Source organism: Excalfactoria chinensis, unplaced genomic scaffold, assembly GCF_039878825.1.
Source record: "Excalfactoria chinensis isolate bCotChi1 unplaced genomic scaffold, bCotChi1.hap2 Scaffold_338, whole genome shotgun sequence".
Classification (NCBI taxonomy): domain Eukaryota; kingdom Metazoa; phylum Chordata; class Aves; order Galliformes; family Phasianidae; genus Excalfactoria; species Excalfactoria chinensis.
In genome coordinates this window covers 52,037-73,998 of record NW_027315626.1, presented here as the reverse complement: position 1 = coordinate 73,998, position 21,962 = coordinate 52,037, and the positions used below count along the sequence as shown (strand labels likewise).

Below are 21,962 nucleotides of genomic sequence, written 5' to 3'. Positions count from 1 at the left end.
CATTTTGGGTCACCCCTCTAAGTCAGCGCCATTTTGGGTCCATTTGACGCCATTTTGAGTCCATTGGACGTGATTTTGGGTCCATTTTGGATCAACCTAATGCCATTTTGGGTCCATCTGATGCCGTTTTGGGTCCATTGGACGCCATTTTGGGTCACCCCCCCCCAAGTCAGCGCCATTTTAGGTCCATTGGACGCCATTTTGGGTCAATTTAACGCCAATTTGGATCCATTTGGGTCCATTTTGGTTCCATTTTGGGTCATCTTAATGCCATTTTGGGTCCATTTGAGTCCATTTGGGGTCAATTTTATGCCATTTTGGGTCCATTTTGGGTCCATTTGAGTCCATTTAGGGTCTATTAGAGTCCATTTAGGGTCTATTTAATGCCATTTTGGGTCCATTTAGGTCAATTTAACGGCATTTTGGGTCCATCTGAGTCCATTTTTGTCACTTTAGTGCCATTTTAGATCCATTTGGGATCCATTTGAGTCCATTTTGGATCCATTCTGGGTCAATTTAACGCCATTTTAGGTCCATTTCATGCCATTTTGGGTCCATTTTAGGTCCATTTGAGTCCATTTTGGGCCAATTTAATGCCATTTTGGGCCAATTTAATGCCATTTTGGGCCCATTTGAGTCCATTTTGGGTCCATTTTGGGTCAATTTAATGCCATTTTGGGTCTATTTGAGACCAATTTGGGCCTATTTTGGGTCAATGTAGTGCCAGTTTAGGTCCATTTGAGACCATTTTGGGTCCATTTGAGTCCATTTTGGGTCAATTTAATGCCATTTTGGGTCTATTTGAGTCCATTTTGGGTCCATAAAACGCCATTTTGGGTTGATTTTGGGTCCATTTTGACCCATTTTGGGTCCATTTTAATTACTCAGGGATGTCAATGACGAGCTCCTCATCCCCATCCCTGCCATCGTCCCCACTCCCATCCCCCCCATCGCTGAGGAGCCTCCTCGGGACCGTTTGTGGGTCCCAATTGAGTCCATTTGGGTCCATTTAATCCCATTTTGGGTCCAGTTTCATCCATTTTGGGTCAATTTAATGCCATTTTGGGTCCGTTTGAGTCCATTCTGGGTCAATTTAACACCATTTTGGGTCCATTTGGGTCCATTTTGGGTCCATTGGACGCCATTTTGGGTCAATTTAACACAATTTTGGATCCATTTGACTCCATTTTGGGTCAATTTTATGCCATTTTAGGTCCATTTGAGTCCATTTTGGTCCATTTAATGCCATTTTGGATCCATTTGGGTCAATTTAACGCCATTTTGGGTCCATTTGATTCCATTTTTGTCAATTTAGAGCCATTTTAGGTCCATTTTGGGTCCACTTGAGACCATTTTGGGTCCATAAAATGCCATTTTGGGTCGATTTTGGGTCAATTTAGGTCCATTTTGATCCCTTTATTACTCAGGGATGTCAATGACGAGCTCATCATCTCCATCCCTGCCATCGTCCCCACTCCCATCCCCCCCGTCACTGGCAATTTAATGCCATTTTGGATCCATTTGGGTCAATTTAACGCCATTTTGGGTCCATTTGAGTCCATTTTGGGTCAATTTAATGCCATTTTGGGTCCATTTGAGTCCATTTTTGTCAATTTAGATCCATTTTGGGTCAATTTTGGGTCAATTTAATGCCATTTTGGGTCCAATGGGGGTCAATTTAGTGCCATTTTGGGTCAATTTAATGACATTTTGGGTCAATTTTGGGTCAATTTAACACCATTTTGCATCCATTTGGGTCCATTTTGGTTCCATTTTGGGTCATCTTAATGCCATTTTGGGTCCATTTGAGTCCATTTTTGGTCAATTAGAGTCCATTTGGGGTCAATTTTATGCCATTTTGGGTCCATTTTGGGTCCTTTTGAGTCCATTTAGGGTCTATTTGAGTCCATTTTGGGTCAATTTAACGCCATTTTTAGCCCATTTGAGTCCATTTGATGCCATTTTGGGTCCATTTGAGTCCATTTTGGGTCCATTTGAGTCCTTTTTGGGTCAATTTAAGTCCATTTTGGGTCCATATAACGCCATTTTAGGTCCATTTTGGGTCGATTTGTGTCCATTTTAATTACTCAGGGATGTCAATGACGAGCTCATCATCCCCATCCATGCCATCGTCCCCGCTCCCATCCCCCCCGTCGCTCAGGAGCCTCCTGGGAACCGTCTGCGGAACCGGACCCGGCGCCTTCGGGGGGGGGGGAGGAGCTGAAACGGAACCGGAACCGAGAACACGAGAGGCTGGAAACGAAAGGGAGGGGGGGGGAGGGGGAGGAGCCGACGGCAGCTGCGGGAAGGAAAGGGTTAAACGGGGTTAGAGTCACGGGGGGCGGGGCTTGACGGGAGGGGGCGGGGCTTGAAGGGAAGGGGCGGGGCTTGGAGGGAAGGGGCGGGGCTTTATATAAGGGGGTGTGGCTTAAAAGAAAGGGGTGGGGCTTAAGGGGGTGGAGCTTAAATGAAGGGGGCGAAGCTTAAATCAAGGGGGCGGGGCTTAAAGTAGGGGGTGGGGTCTAAAGGGGGCGGAGCTTGAAGGGAAGGGGCGGAGCTTAAGTTAAAAGAGTGGGGATCTAAATAGGGGGCGGGGCTTAAAGTAGGGAGTGGTGTTTAAAGGGGGCGGGGCTTGAAGGGAAGGGGCGGGGCTTGAAGGGAGGGGCGGGGCTTAAGTCAAGGGGGCGGGGCTTAAATCAAGGGGGCGGGGCTTTAAATAAGGGGGGGCTAAAGGGGGAGGGGCTTTAAATAGGGGGCGGGGCTTTGAACGGGGGTGAGGCTTTATGTAGGGGGTGGGGCTTAAAGGGGGTGGAGCTTGAAGGGAAGGGGCGGGGCTTGGAGGGAAGGGGCGGGGCTTTAAACAAGGGGGCGAGGCTTTAAGAGGGGGTGGGGCTTGAGGAAGGCAGAGCTTGGAGGGGGCGGGGCTTAAAACAAGGGGCGGGGCTTAAAGTAGGGATGGGGCGGGGCTTAAATCAAGGGGGCGGAGCTTAACGTAGGGGTGGGGGTGGAGCTTGAAGGGAAGGGGCGGGGCTTAAGTTAAAGGAATGGGGCTTTAAATGGGGCGGAGCTATGAATAGGGGGTGGGGTATAAAGTAGGGGATGAGATTGAAAGGGGGCGGGGCTTGAAGGGAAGGGGCGGGGCTTAAGGCAAGGGGGCGGGGCTGTAAATAACGGGGTGTGGCTTAAAGGAAAGGGGTGTGGCTTAAGAGGGGGTGGAGCTTAAATGAAGGGGGTGGGGCTTAAATCAAGGGGGCGGGGCTTAAATCAAGGGGCGGGGCTTAAAGTAGGGGGTGGGGTCTAAAGGGGGCGGAGCTTGAAGGGAAGGGGCGGGGCTTAAGTTAAGGGGGTGGGGCTTAGGGTGGAGCTTAAAGGGAAGGGGCGGGGCTTGGAGGAAGGGGGCGGGGCTTTAAATCAATGGGGGTGTGGTTTAAAAGAAAGGGGTGGAGTTTAAGTGGGGGCGGAGCTTGAAGGGGAGGGGCGGGGCTTAAATCAAGGGGGGCGGGGCTTAAAGTAGGGGTGGGGGTGGAGCTTGAAGGGAAGGGGCGGGGCTTAAATCAAGGGGGCGGGGTATAAAGTAGGGGGTCGGGTTTAAAGGGGGCGGAGCTTGAAGGGGTGGGGCTTAAATGAGGGGCGCGGAGCTTTAAATAGGGATGTGGCTTTAAGGGGTGGGGCTTAAATGAAGGGGGCGGGGCTTAAATTAAGGGTGTGGCTTAAAGGAAAGGGGCGTGTCTTAAATGAAGGGGGTGTGGCTTTAAGGAAAGGGGCGGGGCTTAAATGAAGTTGTGAGGCTTTAAATAGGGATGTGGCTTAAAGGGGCGGGGCTTAAATGAAGGGGGCGGGGCTTAGATTACAGGGGCGGGGTTTAAGGAAAGGGGCGGGGCTTAGATGAAGGGGGTGTGGCTTAAAGGGGATGCAGCTTTAAGGGGCGGGGCTTAAAATAGGGGGCGGGGTTTATAGGGGCGGGGCTAAAAGCAGGGATGGGGTTTATAGGGGCGGAGCTTGAAGGGAAGGGGAGGGGCTTAAGTCAAGGGGGCGGGGCTTTAAATCAAGGGGGTGTGGTTTAGAAGGGGTGGAGCTTAAGGGGGAGGAGCTTGAAGGGGAGGGGCGGGGCTTAAATCAAGGGGGCGGGGCTTAAAGTAGGAGTGATCTGTAAAGGGGGCGGAGCTTGAAGGGGCGGGTTAAGGGTGGGGCTTGAAGGGAAGGGGCGGGGCTTAAGTTAAAGGGGTGGGGCTTTAAATGGGGGCGGAGCTTTAAATAGGGGGCGGGGCTTAAGGTAGGGGTGGGGTTTAAAGGGGCAGAGCTTGAAAGGAGGGGGCGGGGCTTTTATAGGGGAAATGGCTTTGAATAGGGGACGGGGCTTAAGGTAGGGGCAAGATGAAGATCTATGGGGCAGAATGATGATCTATGGGGCAGCATTAGGGTCTATGGGGCAGGGTGGTGATCTATGGGGCAGGATTAGGGTCTATGGGGCAGGATGATGATCTATGGGCTCGAGTGAGGATCTATGGGGCAGAATGATGATCTATGGGGCAGGATTAGGGTCTATGGGCTCGAGTGAGGATCTATGGGGCAGAATGATGATCTATGGGCTCGAGTGAGGATCTATGGGGCAGGATGAGGATCTATGGGGCAGAATCATGATTTATGGGCTTAAATGAGGATCTATGAAGCAGGATGAGGGCCTATGGGGCAGAATGATGATCTATGGGGCAGGATCAGGGTCTATGGGCTTGAGTGAGGATCTATGGGGCAGGATGAGGGTCTATGGGGCAGAATTGTGATCTGTGGGGCAGGGTACTGACCTATGGGGCAGAATGAGGGTCTATGGGGCAGGGCGCTGATCTATGGGGCAGCATTAGGGTCTATGGGGCAGGATTTGGGTCTATGGGGCTGGGTGGTGATCTATGGGGCAGCATTAGGATCTATGGGGCAAGATTTGGGTCTATGGGGCCGGGTGCTGATCTATGGGGCAGGATTTGGGTCTATGGGGCAGGATTCGGGTCTATGGGGCAGGGTGTTGATCTATGGGGCAGGGTACGGATCTATGGGGCAGAATGATGATCTATGGGGCAGGGTGAGGGTCTATGAGGCAGGGTGCTGATCAATGGGGCAGGGTGCGGATCTATGGGGCAGAATGATGATCTATGGGCTCAAGTGAGGATCTATGGGGCAGCATTAGGGTCTATGGGGCAGGAGTCAGGTCTATGGGGCAGGGTGCTATCTATGGGGCAGCATTAGGGTCTATGGGGCAGCATTAGGGTCTATGGGGCAGGATTCGGGTCTATGGGGCTGGGTGTTGATCTATGGGGCAGCATTAGGGTCTATGGGGCAGAATGAAGACCAATGGGCTCAAGTGAGGATCTATGGGCCGAATGATGATCTATGGGCTCAAGTGAGGATCTATGGGGCAGCATTAGGGTCTATGGGGCAGAATGAAGACCAATGGGCTCAAGTGAGGATCTATGGGCCGAATGATGATCTATGGGCTCAAGTGAGGATCTATGGGGCAGCATTAGGGTCTATGGGGCAGAATGAAGACCAATGGGCTCAAGTGAGGATCTATGGGCCGAATGATGATCTATGGGCTCAAGTGAGGATCTATGGGGCAGCATTAGGGTCTATGGGGCAGGGTGGTGATCTATGGGGCAGGATTAGGGTCTATGGGGCAGGATGATGATATATGGGCTCAAGTGAGGATCTATGGGGCAGGATGAGGGTCTATGGGGCAGGATTTGGGTCTATGGGGCAGGGCGCTGATCTATGGGGCAGAATGATGATCTATGGGTCAGGGCGCTGCTCTATGGGGCAGCATTAGGGTCTATGGGGCAGGGTGAGGATGTATGGGCTCGAGTGAGGATCTATGGGGCAGGCTGAGGATCTATGGGGCAGGGTGCTGATCTATGGGGCAGCATTATGGTCTATGGGTCAGGGTGTTGCCCTATGGGTCATTCCCATTGCGTACCTGCAGGCGCCGTGCTCCCTTATTGCGCCGCGTGGGGCCGCGGGGTCGTTCGGGGGGGGGCCAGGTAATCACTTGGGAACGGGCTGTAAGGGGGGGAGGCCAGCTGGGGAGGTCAAAGGTCAGAGGTCAGGATAGGGTTAGGGTCGAAGGTCAGAGGTCAGGAAACCACACACACACACCCCCCCTACCGCCCTCCCAAAATGGCTACCCGCTCTTCCAAGATGGCTGCTCCCACTGCCAAGATGGCTGCCATCCCCAAGATGGAGGCACCGCCCCCATCCCCCCTCCAAGATGGCTGCTGCCACTCCAAGATGGCTGCCACAGTCCCCCATCTCCCCCTGCAAGATGGCTGCTCCCATCGCCAAGATGGCAGCTGCCACTCCCAAGATGGAGCCCCATCCCCTCCTTTCAAGATGGTGGTGCCCACTCCCAAGATGGCTGCCACCCCCCACTTCCACCCTCCCAAGATGGCAGCTCCCACCACCAAGATGGCTGCCAGCCCCAAGATGGCGACATAGCCCCCCATCCTTCCCTCCATGATGGCTGCTGCCACTCCCAAGATGGCTGCCACTGCCAAGATGGCTACCACTGCCACCCATCTCCCCCTTCAAAATGGCAGTGCCCATTCCCAAGATGGCTGCCACCACCATGATGGCGATGCCGCCCCACATCCCCCCCCAAGATGGCGGCTGCCACTCCAAGATGGCTGCCATCCCCAAGATGGCTGCCACCGCCCCCCATCTCTCCCTGCAAGATGGCTGCTACCACTGCCAAGATGGCTGCCATCCCCAAGATGGCGGCATCGCCCCCCATCCACCCCCCAAGATGGCTGCTCACACTCCCAAGATGGCTGCCACAGCCAAGATGGCAACACTGCTCCCCTTCCCCCTCCCCAAGATGGCAGCTCCCAGATCCAAGATGGCGGCTCCCACCCCCAAAATGGCTGCTCCCTCCCTTCAAGATGGCGCCTCCACCCTCATGGGGGCGGCCATCTTGCCGGAAGCCAATCACCATGCTCAAACAGGAAGTAGGCGTGGCCAGGCTTCCATCCCAAGATGGCGGCTCCCAACCCCAAGCTGGCAGCTCCTACCCCCAAGATGGCGGCACTCTCCATTCAAGATGGCGGCTCCCACCCCCCAAGATGGCGTCTTGCCCCTTAATGGGGGCGGCCATCTTACCGAAAGCCAATCACCATGCTCAAACACGAAGTGAGGGAGGCTAGACCACCAAGCCAAGATGGCGGCTCCCTCCACTCAAGATGGCGGCTCCCACCCCCAAGATGGCGTCTCCCCCCCGATGGGGGCGGCCATCTTGCCGGCAGGCACTTACCGTGCTCAAATAGGAAGTGGGCGGGGCCAATCCGGGGGCGGGTGTTGGGGAGGCTCCGCCCCCCGTGGGGCTGCGCTTCCTATTGGACAGAGGAACCAAACGTGGCGGCCATGTTGGAAAAGGGGGTGGGGCTTAGGCAGGGAGGGGGGGGGGGGGGCTTCCTTAGGCCACTCCCCCCTCATTACCTTATATGGGGAGGCGGCCATCTTGGAAAAGGGGGGGGAGCTTCCGTAAGCCACGCCCCCCTCATTACCTTATATGGGAAGGCGGCCATGTTGGAAAAGGGGGTAGGAGGGGGCTTAGGCTGGGAGGGGGAGGAGCTTCCTTAGGCCACGCCCCCCCTCATTACCTTCTATGGGGAGGAGGCCATCTTGGAAAGAGGGTGGGGCTTATGTAGAGGGGGGCGGTGCTTCCTTAGGCCACGCCCCCCCCCCCACGCCCCCCCCCATTACCTTCTATGGGGAGGCGGCCATGTTGGAAAAGGAGAAGGGACTTTGGTAGGGGGCGGGGCTTCCTTAGGCCACACCCATTACCTTTTAAGGAGGGGCGGCCATGTTGGAAAAGGAAGGGGTGGTGCTTAGGTAGAGGGGTGGAGCTTCCTTAGGCCACGCCCCCTTGATTACCTTTTAAGGTGAGGCGGCCATGTTGGAAAAGGGGGGTGGGGCTTAGTTAGGGAGGGGGCGGGGCTTCCTTATGCCACTCCCCCCATATTACCTTTTAAGGTGAGGCGGCCATGTTGGAAAATGGGGATAGGGCTTAGGAAGGGGGGCGGGGCTTCCTTAGGCCCCTCCCCCCTCATTACCTTCTATAGGGATTCGGCCATGTTGGAAAAGGGGGTGGGGCTTAGGAAGGGGGCGGAGCTTCTTTAGGCCACGCCCCCTTATTACCTTTTAAGGGGAGGTGGCTCCGCCCCTTTTGGTGCTTCCCCATCGCTGTCGGAGGAGGCCGTGGCATCTGAATCTATAGGCCAACATATATCGCGATATGGCACCATAGATCGCGATATGTGATATCATGATATATCACGATATGTCACAATATATCACGATATGCTGTGACATACTGTGATACATCGTGATACACGATGTCGCAACGTAACACACTACATAGAAATACACTATGATTTGTCACGATATACCGTGATACGTCATCATATATCGCAATATGTCATGATATATCGTGATATATAATGATACGTTGCAACATATTGTGATAGGTCATGATATACGACATCACCATATATCACGACATGTCAGAATATATAATGATCTGTCACAACGTATCATGATATGACATAATATATCACGATACCTCATGATATATCGTGATATGTCACCATATATCGCGATATGTCACCATATATCGCGACATGTCACGATACACCGTGATAAGTTGCAGTGTATTGTGGTAGGTCACGATATACAATGAGATGTCATGATACATCACAACACGTCGTAATATAATATGATCATTATACCATGATGTCACGATATATTGTGATACGTCGCCATATATCGCGATACGTCATGATCTATCTTGATATATCACGATACGTATTATGATACGTTATAATATATCACGTGATATGTTGTGATAGGTCACAATATACAATGAGATATCATGATATATCACGATATATCACGATATATCAGAATATATATTACGACAATTTGTCGTGATATATTATGATATGTCAAGAGATATCGTGACACGTCATCATATATCGTGATATGCCACCATATATCACGATATGTCATAATATATCACGATATGTCATAATATATCACGATATGTCATAATATATCACGATATGTTATGGTATATTGTGATAGGTCATGATATACGATGTCGCCATATATCACAATACGTCAGAACATATTATGACCTGTCACGATATGTTGCGATACGCCCCCATTTATCGTGATATGCCACCATATATCGCGATACACCACAATATATCACGATATGTTACGATATATTGCGATAGTTCATGATATATGATAAGATGTCACAATATATCGCAATACATCAGAACATACTATGACCTATCACGATATACCACGGTATGTCATCATATATCATGACATGTTCCCGTATATCACGATATGTTATCATATATCGAGATATGTCGCAATATATCACGATATGCTACAACACATCGCCATGGATCACGATATACAATGTCACCATAGATCACAATACGTCAGAATATATTGATATGTCACGATATATCACGATATGTCACAATATATCACGTTCTATTGCGACAGCTCACGATATGTGATGTCACCATATATCATGATATGACACAACGTATTATGATGCCACCATATATCGTGATATGCCACCATATATCACGATATGTCACGATATATCATGATATCTCCCGATATATCACAAGGTTCCACCCTATACTGTGATACCACAATACGTCACAATTTGTCATGTCACGCTATATCGCGATATGTGGCGATATATCGCGATATGTCGCGATATGGCCCCTTTTCCCCCCATATCTCCCCCTATACCTGACGAGTCGTCGTCCACCTGTTCGTACTGCAGCAGGCGGTCCAGGAGGAAGCTGGGGGGCACATGGGGGTCACTTAGGGGGCACAGGGGGGCACTTGGGGGGCAATTAGAGGGGGGTGGGGGGCACAAAGGGGGCACTTGGGAGGCAACTGGAGGGGGTTGGGGGGCACATGGGGGGCACAATGGGGGTCACAGGGGGGCACTTGGGGGGCAGAAGTGGGCACTTGGGGGGCACAGGGGGGCACTTGGGCACAAGGGGGCACTTGGAAGGCACAGGGGGCACTTGGGGGGCAGAAGGGGGCACTTGGGGGGCACAAGGGGGCAATTAGAGGGGGTTGGGGGGCACATGGGGGGTGCAGGGGGGCACGGGGGGGAGTTGGGGGGCACTTGGGGGGCACAGAGGGGTAACTGGGGGGGTGTTGGGGGGCAAAGGGGGTAACTTGGGGGCACTTGGGGGGCAGAAGGGGACACTTGGGTGGGGTTGGGGGGCACATGGGGGGCACTTGGGCACAAGGGGGGCAATTGTGGGGCACTTGGGGGGCAGAAGGGGGCACATGGGGGGCAGAATGGGGCACAAGGTGGCACTTGTGGGGCACAGGGGGGACTTGGGGGGCACTTGTGGGGCACGGGGGGCAATTGGGGGGGATTTGGGGGGGGCACATGGGGGGCAAAGGGGGGCACTTGGGGTCACAGGGGGGCAATTAGAGGGGGTTGGGGGGCACAAGGGGGGCACTTGGGGGGCACAGAGGGGCACCTGGGCACAAGGGGGCACTTGTGGGGCACAGGGGGGTAAATAGGGGGGGTGTTGGGGGGCAGAAGGGGGCACCTGGAGGCACTTGGGGGGGGTTGGGGGGCACATGGGGGGCACAGGGGGGCATGGGGGGAGGTTGGGGGGCACTTGTGGGGCACAGAGGGGATCTTGGGGGGCACAGGGATGCACGTGGGGGTGAGCTGGGGGTGGAGCAGCTATGGGGCAGCTATAGGATTTCTATAGGGCAGCTATGGGGCAGCTATGGGGTCCCTATGGGGTCTCTAAGGGGTCCCTATGGCTCTCAATGGGTCTCAATGGGTCCCTATGGGTAGCTATGGGTTGTTATGGGGTCTCTATGGGTTCCTACGAATTGCTATGGGTCTCTATGGGTCGCTATGGGTCCCTACGGGATCTCTATGGGTCACTATGGGGTCTCTATGGGTCCCTATGGGTCTCTATGGGTCCCTATGGTTCCCTATGGGGTCTCTACGTGTTGCTATGGGGTCTCTATGTGTCTCTATGGGTCTCTATGGGTCCCTATGGTTCTCTATGGTTCCCTATGGTTCTCTATGGGTCCCTATGGGGTCTGTATGGGGTCCCTATGGCTCTCAATGGAACTCAATGGGTCTCTATGGGTCTCTATGTGTTGCTATGGGGTCCCTATGGGTCTCTATGGGTCCCTATGGGGTCTCTATGGGTCCCTATGGATCTGTATGGTTCCCTATGGGTCTCTATGGTTCCCTATGGGTCCCTATGGGTCTCTATGTGTCCCTATGGGGTCTCTATGGGTTGCTATGGGGTCTCTATGGGGTCCCTATGGGTCTCTATGGGTCCCTATGGATCTGTATGGTTCCCTATGGGTCTCTATGGGTCTCTATGGTTCTCTATGGTTCCCTATGGGTCCCTATGGGGTCTCTATGGGTTGCTATGGGTTGCTATGGGGTCTCTATGTGTCTCTATGGATCCCTATGGGATCTCTATGGTGCTCTATGGTTCCCTATGGTTCTCTATGGGTCTCTATGGGTTGCTATGGGGTCTCTATGGGTCCCTATGGGGTCTCTATGGGTTGCTATGGGGTCTCTATGGGGTCCCTATGGCTCTCAATGGAACTCAATGGGTCTCTATGGGTCTCTACGTGTTGCTATGGGGTCCCTATGGGTCTCTATGGGTCCCTATGGGGTCTCTATGGGTCTCTATGGTTCCCTATGGGTCCCTATGGTTCCCTATGGGTCCCTATGGGTTACTATGGGTCCCTATGGTTCCCTATGGGGTCTCTATGGGTTGCTATGGGGTCTCTATGTGTCTCTATGGATCCCTATGGGATCTCTATGGTGCTCTATGGTTCCCTATGGTTCTCTATGGGTCTCTATGGGTTGCTATGGGGTCTCTATGGTTCTCTATGGGTCCCTATGGGTCCCTATGGGTCTCTATGGGTCTCAATAGAACTCAATGGGTCCCTATGGGGTCTCTATGGGGCAGCTATGGGGTCTCTATGGGGTCCTTCTGGCTCTCAATGGAACTCAATGTGTCTCTATGTGTCTCTCTGTGTCCCTATGTGTCCCTATGGGGTCTCTATGGGTCTCTATGGGTCTCTATGTGTCCCTATGTGTCTCTATGTGTTGCTATGGGGTCTCTATGGTTCCCTATGGGTCCCTATGTGTCTCTATGGGTCCCTATGGGGTCTCTATGGGTCTCTATGTGTCTCTATGGGTCCCTATGCGTCCCTATGGGGTCTCTATGTGTCCCTATGGATCTGTATGGTTCCCTATGGGTCCCTATGGTTCCCTATGGTTCCCTATGGGTCCTTATGGGGTCTCTATGGGTTGCTATGGGGTCTCTATGTGTCCCTATGGGTCTCTATGTGTCTCTATGGGTCCCTATGTCTCTCTATGGGTCTCTATGTGTCTCTATGGGTCTCTATGGGTCTCTATGTGTCTCTATGGGTCTCTATGGGTCTCTATGTGTCTCTATGGGTCCCTATGTGTCCCTATGGGGTCCCTATGTGTCCCTATGTGTCCCTATGTGTCGCACCTCTTATCCCTGGACACCCTGAGCAGCCGCCTTTGTGCCCGTCTCAGCTCCTCCTGGAAACATTCCTGCTCCTGTGGGGCAACAATGGGGGGCGTTAAAGCCTCACCACATCCAGCCCTGCCCCATAGCCCAGCCCTGCCCCATAGACCAGCCCCATAGCCCAGCCCTGCCCCATAGACCTGCCCCATAGACCTGCCCCATAGCTCTGCCCCATAGCCCTGCCCCACATCCCAGCCCTGCCCCATAGCCCTGCCCCATAGCCCAGCCCTGCCCCATAGCCCAACTCTGCCCCATAGCCCTGCTCTGCCCCATAGCCCTGCCCCATAGCCCTGCCTCATAGCCCAACCCTGCCCCATAGCCCAACTCTGTCCCCATAGCCCTGCTCTGCCCCATAGACCTGCCCCACATCCCAGCCCTGCCCCACAGCCCAGCGCCATAGCCCTGCCTCATAGCCCAATACTGCCCCATAGCCCAACTCTGTCCCATAGTCCTGCTCTGCCCCATAGCCCAACCCTGCCCCACATCCCAGCCCTGCCCCATAGCCCGGCCCCATAGCCCTGCCTCTATAGTCCAACCCTGCCCCATATCCCAGCCCTGCCCCACAGCCCAGCCCCATAGCCCTGCCTCTATAGCCCAATACTGCCCCATAGCCCTGCCCCATAGCCCTGCCCCATAGCCCAACTCTGCCCCATAGCCCTGCCCCATAGCCCAGCCCTTCCCCATAGCTCTGCCCCATAGCCCTGCTCTGCCCCATAGCCCTGCCCCATAGCCTGGCCTCTATAGCCCAATACTGCCCCATATCCCAGCCCTGCCCCATAGCCCTGCCTCTATAACCCAGCCCTGCTCCATAGCCCGGCCCCATAGCCCTGCCTCATAGCCCAATACTGCCCCACAGCCCAGCCCCATAGCCCTGCCTCTATAGCCCAATACTGCCCCATATCCCAGCCCTGCCCCATAGCCCTGCCTCTATAACCCAGCCCTGCCCCATAGCCCGGCCCCATAGCCCTGCCTCTATAGCCCAATACTGCCCCATAGCCCAGCCCTGCCCCATAGCCCTGCCCCATAGCTCTGCCTCTATAGCCCAATACTGCCCCACATCTGCCCCATAGCCCTGCCTCTATAGCCCAATACTGCCCCATATCCCAGCCCTGCCCCATAGCCCGGCCCCACACCCCAGCCCTGCCCCATAGACCTGCCCCATAGCCCAGCCCTGCCCCATAGCCCTGCTCTGCCCCATAGCCCTGCCTCTATAGCCCAATACTGCCCCACATCCCAGCCCTGCCCCATAGCTCTGCCCCATATCCCTGCCCTACATCCCTGCCCTACATCCCATCCCTGCCCCACATCCCATCCCTGCCCCATAGCTCTGACCCACATCCCATCCCGGCCCCACATCCCTGCCCCACACATCCCAGCCCTGCCCCATATTCCTGCCCTGCCCCATATTCCTGCCCCACATCCCATCCTTGCCCCATAGCTCTGCCCCACATCCTTGCCCAATATCCCTGCCCCACATCCTTGCCCTGCCCCACACCCCAGCCCTGCCCCATAGACCTGCCCCATAGCCCAGCCTCTATAGCCCAATACTGCCCCACAGCCCAGCCCTGCCCCATAGCTCTGCCCCACATCCCTGCCCCATAGCTCTGCCCTACAGCCCTGCCCCACATCCCAGCCCTGCCCCATAACTCTGTCCCACATCCCAGCCCCACATCCCAGCCCCACATCCTTACCCTGCCCCACATCCCAGCCCTGCCCCACATCCAGTCCCACAGATCCCAGCCCCACATCCAGCCCCATATCCCGCCCCACATCCAGCCCCACATTCCCAACCCCATCCGGCCCCATATCCCTGCCCCACATCCTGCCCCACATCTCCCAGCCCCACATCCAGCCCCACACATCCCAGCCCCACATCCCCCTCTCTGCCCCACATCTTCCAGCCCCACATCCAGCCCCACATCCCTACCCCGTATCCCTGCCCCACATCCCTGCCCCACACATCCCAGCCCCACATCTCCCTCTCCCAGCCCCACATCCAGCCCCACATCCCCACCCCACATCCAGCCCCACATCCCTGCCCCACACATCCCCCCCCACATCCAGCCCCACATCCCACCCCACATCCAGCCCCACAGCTCCTCGCCCCACATCTCTCTGCCCCACATATCCCCGCCCCATAGATCCCAGCCCCACATCCAGCCCCATAGATCCCACCCCCATCCAGCCCCACACAATCCCGCCCCCCATCTGCCCCACCGGTTCCCGTCCCGCAGTCGCTCACGTAGAGCAGGAGCCGGAGGCGGCGCTTTAAGGCCCGATATCGGCGCCGGCAGCCGCTCCCTCCGCCGCCATCTTGGTCCGCCGCTCCGTTCATCTTCCGGAAGTGACTGTCGGCAGGAGGGACTTCCGCTTCCGGCGTCTGGCGTATCCCTCTTCCCATTGGTCGACGGCTGCGGTGGGGGCGGAAAAGGCGTGGCGGCCATCTTCCGGAAGTGAGAGCCGTCCGAAGAGACTTCCGCTTCCGGCCTGTAAGAAATCCCACTTCCCATTGGATGCCGGCTCGGGTCCGGGCGGAACAGGCGGGGACAAAGCCGGAAGTTGCCTCTATTTCCGTCCGGAGGGACTTCCGTTTCCGCCTGGAGACAAATACCGCTTCCCATTGGCTGGAGGCTGCGGTCAGGGCGGGACTAGAACCGGAAGTAGGCTCTTTGGTCCGGTTATGGGCCATAGGGGTTAATGGCGGCGCTGTTGGCCCATAGGAATGCATGGCGATGGACAAGGGGGCAATTAATGGGGGATGGGGGCATTATATGGGGCCCTATGGGGCAATTATGTGGGGTAGGGGTGATTCTATGGGGCTCTATGGGGCAATTAATGGGGCTTGGGGTGATTAAATGGGGATGGGGTACTTATATGGGGCAATTAATGGGCATTGGAGTGATTCTATGGGGCACTATGGGGCAATTAATGGGGGTTGGGGCAAATAAGTGGGAATGGGGTAATTATATGGGGCAATTAATGGGGGTTGGGGCAATTATATGGGGGCTGGGTTGATTATATGGGGCTCTATGGGGCAATTAAGTGGGGTTGGGGTAATTAATGGGGGTTGGGGCAATTCTATGGGGCACTATGGGGCAATTAATGGGGGTTGGGGCAATTAATTGGGGTTGGGGTAATTCTATGGGGCCCTATGAGGCAATTAATTGGGGTTGGGGTAATTCTATGGGGCCCTATGGGGCAATTAATGGGGTTGGGGTGATTCTATGGGGCTCTATGGGGCAATTAAGTGGGGTTGGGGCAATTAATTGGGGCTGGAGTAATTAATGGGGCCCTATGGGGCAATTAATGGGGTTTGGGACAATTAAGTGGGGCGCTATGGGACAATTAATGGGGCCTACGAAGGCACTTTGGGGGCCCATAGGCCTTTATTTGGGGGTCCCAGGGTACAACTTCCGCTTCCGGTGTTCACCGCGCTGTTCCGCACCTCCGGTTGGCTGCCGCGCGCTGATTGGCCGGCCGAACGTGTCCCTGTTTTTCATTGGCTGAGCATAGCGGAAGTGACTTGAATGCACTGCAGCACGGAAGGAAAAGGCGAGGCTAAAGCCGGAAGTAGCCGCTCTGACGTCATCAAGAAGCGACCAAAGCTCACAGAGACTCTCTTAGGCCGCAGTGGATGAGGCCAGGTCGTCGCTCTGACGTCATCAAAAGGGGACCACAGCATTCAGCGGTCTAGTTAGGCCTATAGTTCCATTTTGGGGTGAAAAAGGAGCTTTTTGGGGCTGAAAAATGGCGTTTTTTTGGGTGTTTTTCAGTAATTGGGGGGAAAAGGTCGCGGCCTTGACTGGAAGAGGCAGGGCTACAACCGGAAGTTGCAATTCTGACGTCATCAAGAGGCGACATCAGCGTCAAGAGGCCTAGTTAGGCCGCAGGCCTAGTTAGGCCTAAAAATCACTTTTTGGGGTGAAAAAGGTGGTTTTGGGGGCTGAAAAATGGTGATTTTGGGTTTTTTTCAGTATTTGGTGGGGGGTGAAAAGAAGGAGGTGGGGCTAAAACCGGAAGTCGCAGCTCTGACGTCATCAAGACGCGACAACAGCAGCTCCAAGCGGCCTAGTTAGGCTGCAGGCCTAGGTAGGCCGCAAGGGGAGGATTTGAGGCCTAAAAGTCCCATTTTGGGGTGAAAAAGGAGCTTTTTGGGGCTGAAAAAATGGCGTTTTTTTGGGAGGTTTTCACTCCTTGATGGGAGTCAAAAAGGAAAAGGCGGGGCTAAAACCGGAAGTCGCAGCTCTGATGTCATCAAGGGGCAACAGCAGCAGCTCTAAGTGGGCCTAGTTAGGCCTCAGGCCTAGGTAGGCCGCAGGCCTAGGTAGGCCGCAAGTCTAGGTAGGCCACAGGCCTAGGTAGGCCGCAAGCGGAGAATTTGAGGCCTAAAAGTCCCATTTTGGGTTGAAAAAGGTGGTTTTTGGGGGCTGAAAAATGGGGTTTTTTGGGGTTTTTTCAGTATTTGGTGGGGGGCAAAAACGAAAAGGCAGGGCTAAAACCGGAAGTTGTTCCTTTGACGTCATCAAGAGGCAACAACAGATCCAAGCGGCCTAGTTAGGCCGCAGGCCTAGGTAGGCCTCAAGTCTAGGTAGGCCGCAGGTCTAGGTAGGGCCGCGAGTCTAGGTAGGCCGCAGGCCTAGGTAGGCCCTCAAGACTTGGTAGGCCACAGGCCTAGGTAGGCCGCAAGTCTAGGTAGGCCACAAGGGGAGGATTTGAGGCCTAAAAGTCCACATTTTGGGGTGAAAAAAGGTGTTTTTTTGGGGCTGAAAAATGGCGTTTTCTGGGAGGTTTTCACTCCTTGGTGATAGTCAAAAAGGAAAAGGTGGGGCTAAAACCGGAAGTCGCAGCTCTGACGTCATCAATGGGCGACAGCAGCAGCTCCAAGTGGCCTAGTTAGGCTGCAGGCCTAGGTAGGCCACAAGCCTAGGTAGGCCACAGGCCTAGGTAGGCCGCGAGTCTAGGTAGGGCCGCAGGTCTAGGTAGGCCGCAAGGGGAGGATTTGAGGCCAAAAAATCCCATTTTGGGGTGAAAAAGGAGGTTTTGGGGGCTGGAAAATGGTGTTTTTGGGGCTGAAAAAATGGGGTTTTTTGGTTTTTTTTTCAGTATTTGGTGGGGGGAAAAAGGTCTCGGCCCGTCCTTAGGATCTGCTCCCTCCAATCGGCGATGGCGCTGCATGTCCCAAAGGACTTTGTCCAAACGGGCCTCACGGCGACGGCGAGCAGCACTTGCCTGAATAGGGGGGGGAAAGGGGGATATGGGGTCAAATTGGGGGGTCAATGGGGGGATATGAGGGGATATGGGGTGGTTAAAGGGTAGCTACGGGGGGATATGGGGGTTATATGGGGGGATATTGTGGGGATATGGGGGTGGTTATGGGGGAATACTGGGGGGATATGGGGGTCATATGGGGGAATATGGGGGGGATATTGGGTTATACGGGGGGATATGGGGGGGCTATGGGGTCATATGGGAGGATATGGGGGTCCTATAGGGGAATATGGGGTGATATGGGGTGGTTATGGGGGGATATGGAGTCATATGGGGGGGATATGGGGTCATAAGGGGGGATATGGGATGGTTATGGGGGGATATGGAGTCATATGGGGGGATATGGGGTCATAAGGGGGGATATGGGATGGTTATGGGGGGGATATAGGGTCATATGGGAGGATATGGGGTTATATGGGGGGATATGGGGGGGTTTTGGGGTCATATGGGGGATATGGGGTCATATGGGAGGATATGGGGTTATATGGGGGGATATGGGGTCATATGGGAAGATATGGGGTCCTATGGGGGGATATGGGGTGGTTATGGGGTCATATGGGGTGGTTATGGGGTGGTTATGGGGGTCATATGGGGTGGTTATGGGGGGTTATGGGGTCATATGGGGTGGTTATGGGGGGATATTATATCACATAGAGGGGTTATGGGTCATATGGGGGGATATGGAGTCGTTATGGGGGATATGTGAGGATATGGGATCATATGGGGTAGTTATAGGGGGATATGGGGTGGTTATGGCGGAATATTGGGGGGATATGGGGGAATATGGGGGGATATATGGGGGGATATGGGGTCGTATGGGAGGATATGGAGTGGTTATGGGGGGATATGGGGTGGTTATGGGGGGATATGGGGTGTTATGGGGGGATATGGGGTCATATGGGGTAGTTATGGGGGGGATATGTGGGGATATGGGATCATATGGGGGTGGTTATAGGAGGATATGGGGTGGTTATGGGGGATATGTGGGGATATAGAGTGGTTATGGGGGAGTACTGGGGGGATATGGGGTCATATGGGGTTATATGGGGGGATATGGGGTCGTATGGGAGGATATGGGGTGGTTATGGGGGGGATATGGGGGGGGATATGGGGTCATATGGATGGAATTGCAGTGATTATGGGGGGATATGTAGGGGTATGGGGCGGTTATGGGGGGATAAGGAGGAATATGGGGGGATATGGGGGGGGTATGGGGTAATATGGGGTGGTTATGGGGGGATATGGGGTGGTTATAGGGGGATATGGGAGTTCATGGGGTCATATAGGGCCATATGGGGGGATATGGGGCAGTTATGGGGGGATATTTGGAGGAATTGGGGTAGTTATGGGGGATATCTGGGGGCTTTGGGGGATATGGAGTGATATGGGGTGTCTATAGGGTGCTATGGGTTGTCTATGGGGCGCTATGGGGCTCTATGGGGCACTATGGGGTGTCTATGGGGCGCTATGGGGCACTATGGGGTGTCTATGGGGCTCTATGGGGCGCTATGGGGCACTATGGGGTGTCTATGGGGCGCTATGGGCTGCTATGGGGTGTCTATGGGGCGCTATGGGGCTCTATGGGGTGTCTATGGGTCGCTATGGGGCACTATGGGTTGCTATGTGGTGTCTATGGGGCGCTATGGGGTGTCTGTGTGTGGCTATGGGGCGCTATGGGCCTCTATGGGGCTCTATGGGGCCACTATGGGCTCTCTATGGGTCTCTATGCGTCGCTATGGGGCTCTATGGGTCGCTATGGGTCTCTACAGGTCTCTATGGGGTCGCTATGGGTCTCTATGGGTCGCTTTGGGTCTCTATGGGTCTCTATGTGTCTCTATGGGTCTCTATGGGTCCCTGTGGGTCTCTAGGGTCTCTATGGGTCACTATGGGTGGCTATGGGTCTCTATGGGTCTCTATGGGTGGCTATGGGTCTCTATGTGTCCCTATGTGTCTCTATGTGTCTCTATGTGTCTCTATGGGTCCCTATGGGTCTCTGTGGGTCTCTGTGGGTCTCTATGGGTCTCTATGTGTCTCTATGGGTCTCTATGGGTCCCTGTGGGTATCTAGGGTCTCTATGGGTCACTATGGGTGGCTATGGGTCTCTATGTGTGGCTATGGGTCTCTATGGGGTCGCTATGGGTCTCTATGTGTCCCTATGGGACTCTATGTGTCTCTATGGGTGGGCTATGTGTCCCTATGTGTCTCTATGCGTCTCTATGGGTTCTCTATGGGTCCCTATGGGTCACTATGGGGTCCCTATGTGTCCCCTATGTGTCTCTATGTGTCTCTATGGGTCGCTATGGGGGTCCCTATGTGTCTCTATGGGTCCCTATGGGTCCCTATGTGTCCCTATGTGTCCCTATGAGTCTCTATGTGTCTCTATGGGCCTCTATGGGGCTCTATGGGGCCACTATGGGCTCTCTATGGGTCTCTATGCGTCGCTATGGGGCTCTATGGGTCGCTATGGGTCTCTACAGGTCTCTATGGGGTCGCTATGGGTCTCTATGGGTCGCTTTGGGTCTCTATGGGTCTCTATGTGTCTCTATGGGTCTCTATGGGTCCCTGTGGGTCTCTAGGGTCTCTATGGGTCACTATGGGTGGCTATGGGTCTCTATGGGTCTCTATGGGTGGCTATGGGTCTCTATGTGTCCCTATGTGTCTCTATGTTGTCTCTATGTGTCTCTATGGGTCCCTATGGGTCTCTGTGGGTCTCTGTGGGTCTCTATGGGTCTCTATGTGTCTCTATGGGTCTCTATGGGTCCCTGTGGGTATCTAGGGTCTCTATGGGTCACTATGGGTGGCTATGGGTCTCTATGTGTGGCTATGGGTCTCTATGGGGTCGCTATGGGTCTCTATGTGTCCCTATGGGACTCTATGTGTCTCTATGGGTGGCTATGTGTCCCTATGTGTCTCTATGTGTCCTCTATGGGTCGCTATGGGTCCCTATGGGTGGCTATGGGTCGCTATGGGGTCTCTATGGGTCACTATGGGGTCCCTATGTGTCTCTATGGGTCCCTATGGGTCCCTATGTGTCCCTATGTGTCCCTATGAGTCTCTATGTGTCTCTATGGGTCTCTATGGGTCTCTATGGGGTCTTTATGGGTCTCTATGGGTCTCTATGGGTCTCTGGGTCTCTCTGGGGTCTCTATGGGATATCTATGGGTCTCTATGGGTCCCTATGGGTCTCTGTGGGTCTCTGTGGGTCTCTATGTGTCCCTATGTGTCCCTATGTGTCTCTATGTGTCCCTATGTGTCCCTATGGGTCTCAATGTGTCCCTATGGGTCCCTATGTGTCCCTATGTGTCGCTATGTGTCCCTATGGGTCTCTATGTGTCCCCTATGTGTCCCTATGTCTCTCTATGTGTCCCTATGTGTCCCCATGTCCCCCTATGTCCCCCCTATGTCCCCCCTATGTGTCTCTATGTGTCCCTATGGGTCTCTATGTGTCCCTATATGTCCCTATGTGTCCCTATTGGTCTCTATGTGTCCCTATGTGTCCCTATGGTCCCTATGTGTCTCTATGTGTCCCTATGTGTCCCTATGTCCCCCTATGTGTCTCTATGGGTCTCTATGGGTCGCTATGGGTCTCTATGGGGTCTCTATGTGTCCCCATGTCCCCCTATGTCCCCCTATGTCCCCCTATGTGTCTCTATGTGTCCCTATGGGTCTCTATGTGTCCCTATGTGTCCCTATGTCTCTCTATGTGTCCCTATGTGTCCCCATGTCCCCCTATGTCCCCCTACGTCCCCCTATGTGTCTCTATGTGTCCCTATGTGTCCCTATATGTCCCTATGTGTCCCTATTGGTCTCTATGTGTCCCTATGTGTCCCTATGGTCTCTATGTGTCCCTATTGGTCTCTATGTCCCCCTATGTGTCTCTATGTATCCCTATGTGTCTCTATGTGTCCCTATGTGTCCCTATATGTCCCTATGTGTCCCTATTGGTCTCTATGTGTCCCTATGTGTCCCTATGGTCTCTATGGGTCCCTATGTGTCTCTATGTGTCCCTATGTGTCTCTATGTGTCCCTATGTGTCTCTATGTGTCTCTATGA

At 54.3% G+C, this 21,962-nt stretch overlaps 1 protein-coding gene across 1 annotated transcript; it reads right to left on the bottom strand.

The window, feature by feature from the left end:
- Positions 1–361: 361 nt before the first annotated feature.
- INO80E (INO80 complex subunit E) lies at positions 362–17,873 on the bottom strand. Its single transcript, XM_072360793.1, has 8 exons — positions 16,087–17,873; positions 14,884–15,128; positions 12,603–12,673; positions 9,820–9,872; positions 8,179–8,251; positions 7,292–7,370; positions 5,963–6,065; positions 362–2,299 (listed from the first exon to the last, which is right to left on the bottom strand). The coding sequence occupies exons 1-7, from the start codon at positions 16,139–16,141 to the stop codon at positions 5,982–5,984; spliced, it is 660 nt and encodes a 219-aa protein (XP_072216894.1). The 5' UTR covers positions 16,142–17,873; the 3' UTR covers positions 362–2,299; positions 5,963–5,981.
- Positions 17,874–21,962: the final 4,089 nt, after the last annotated feature.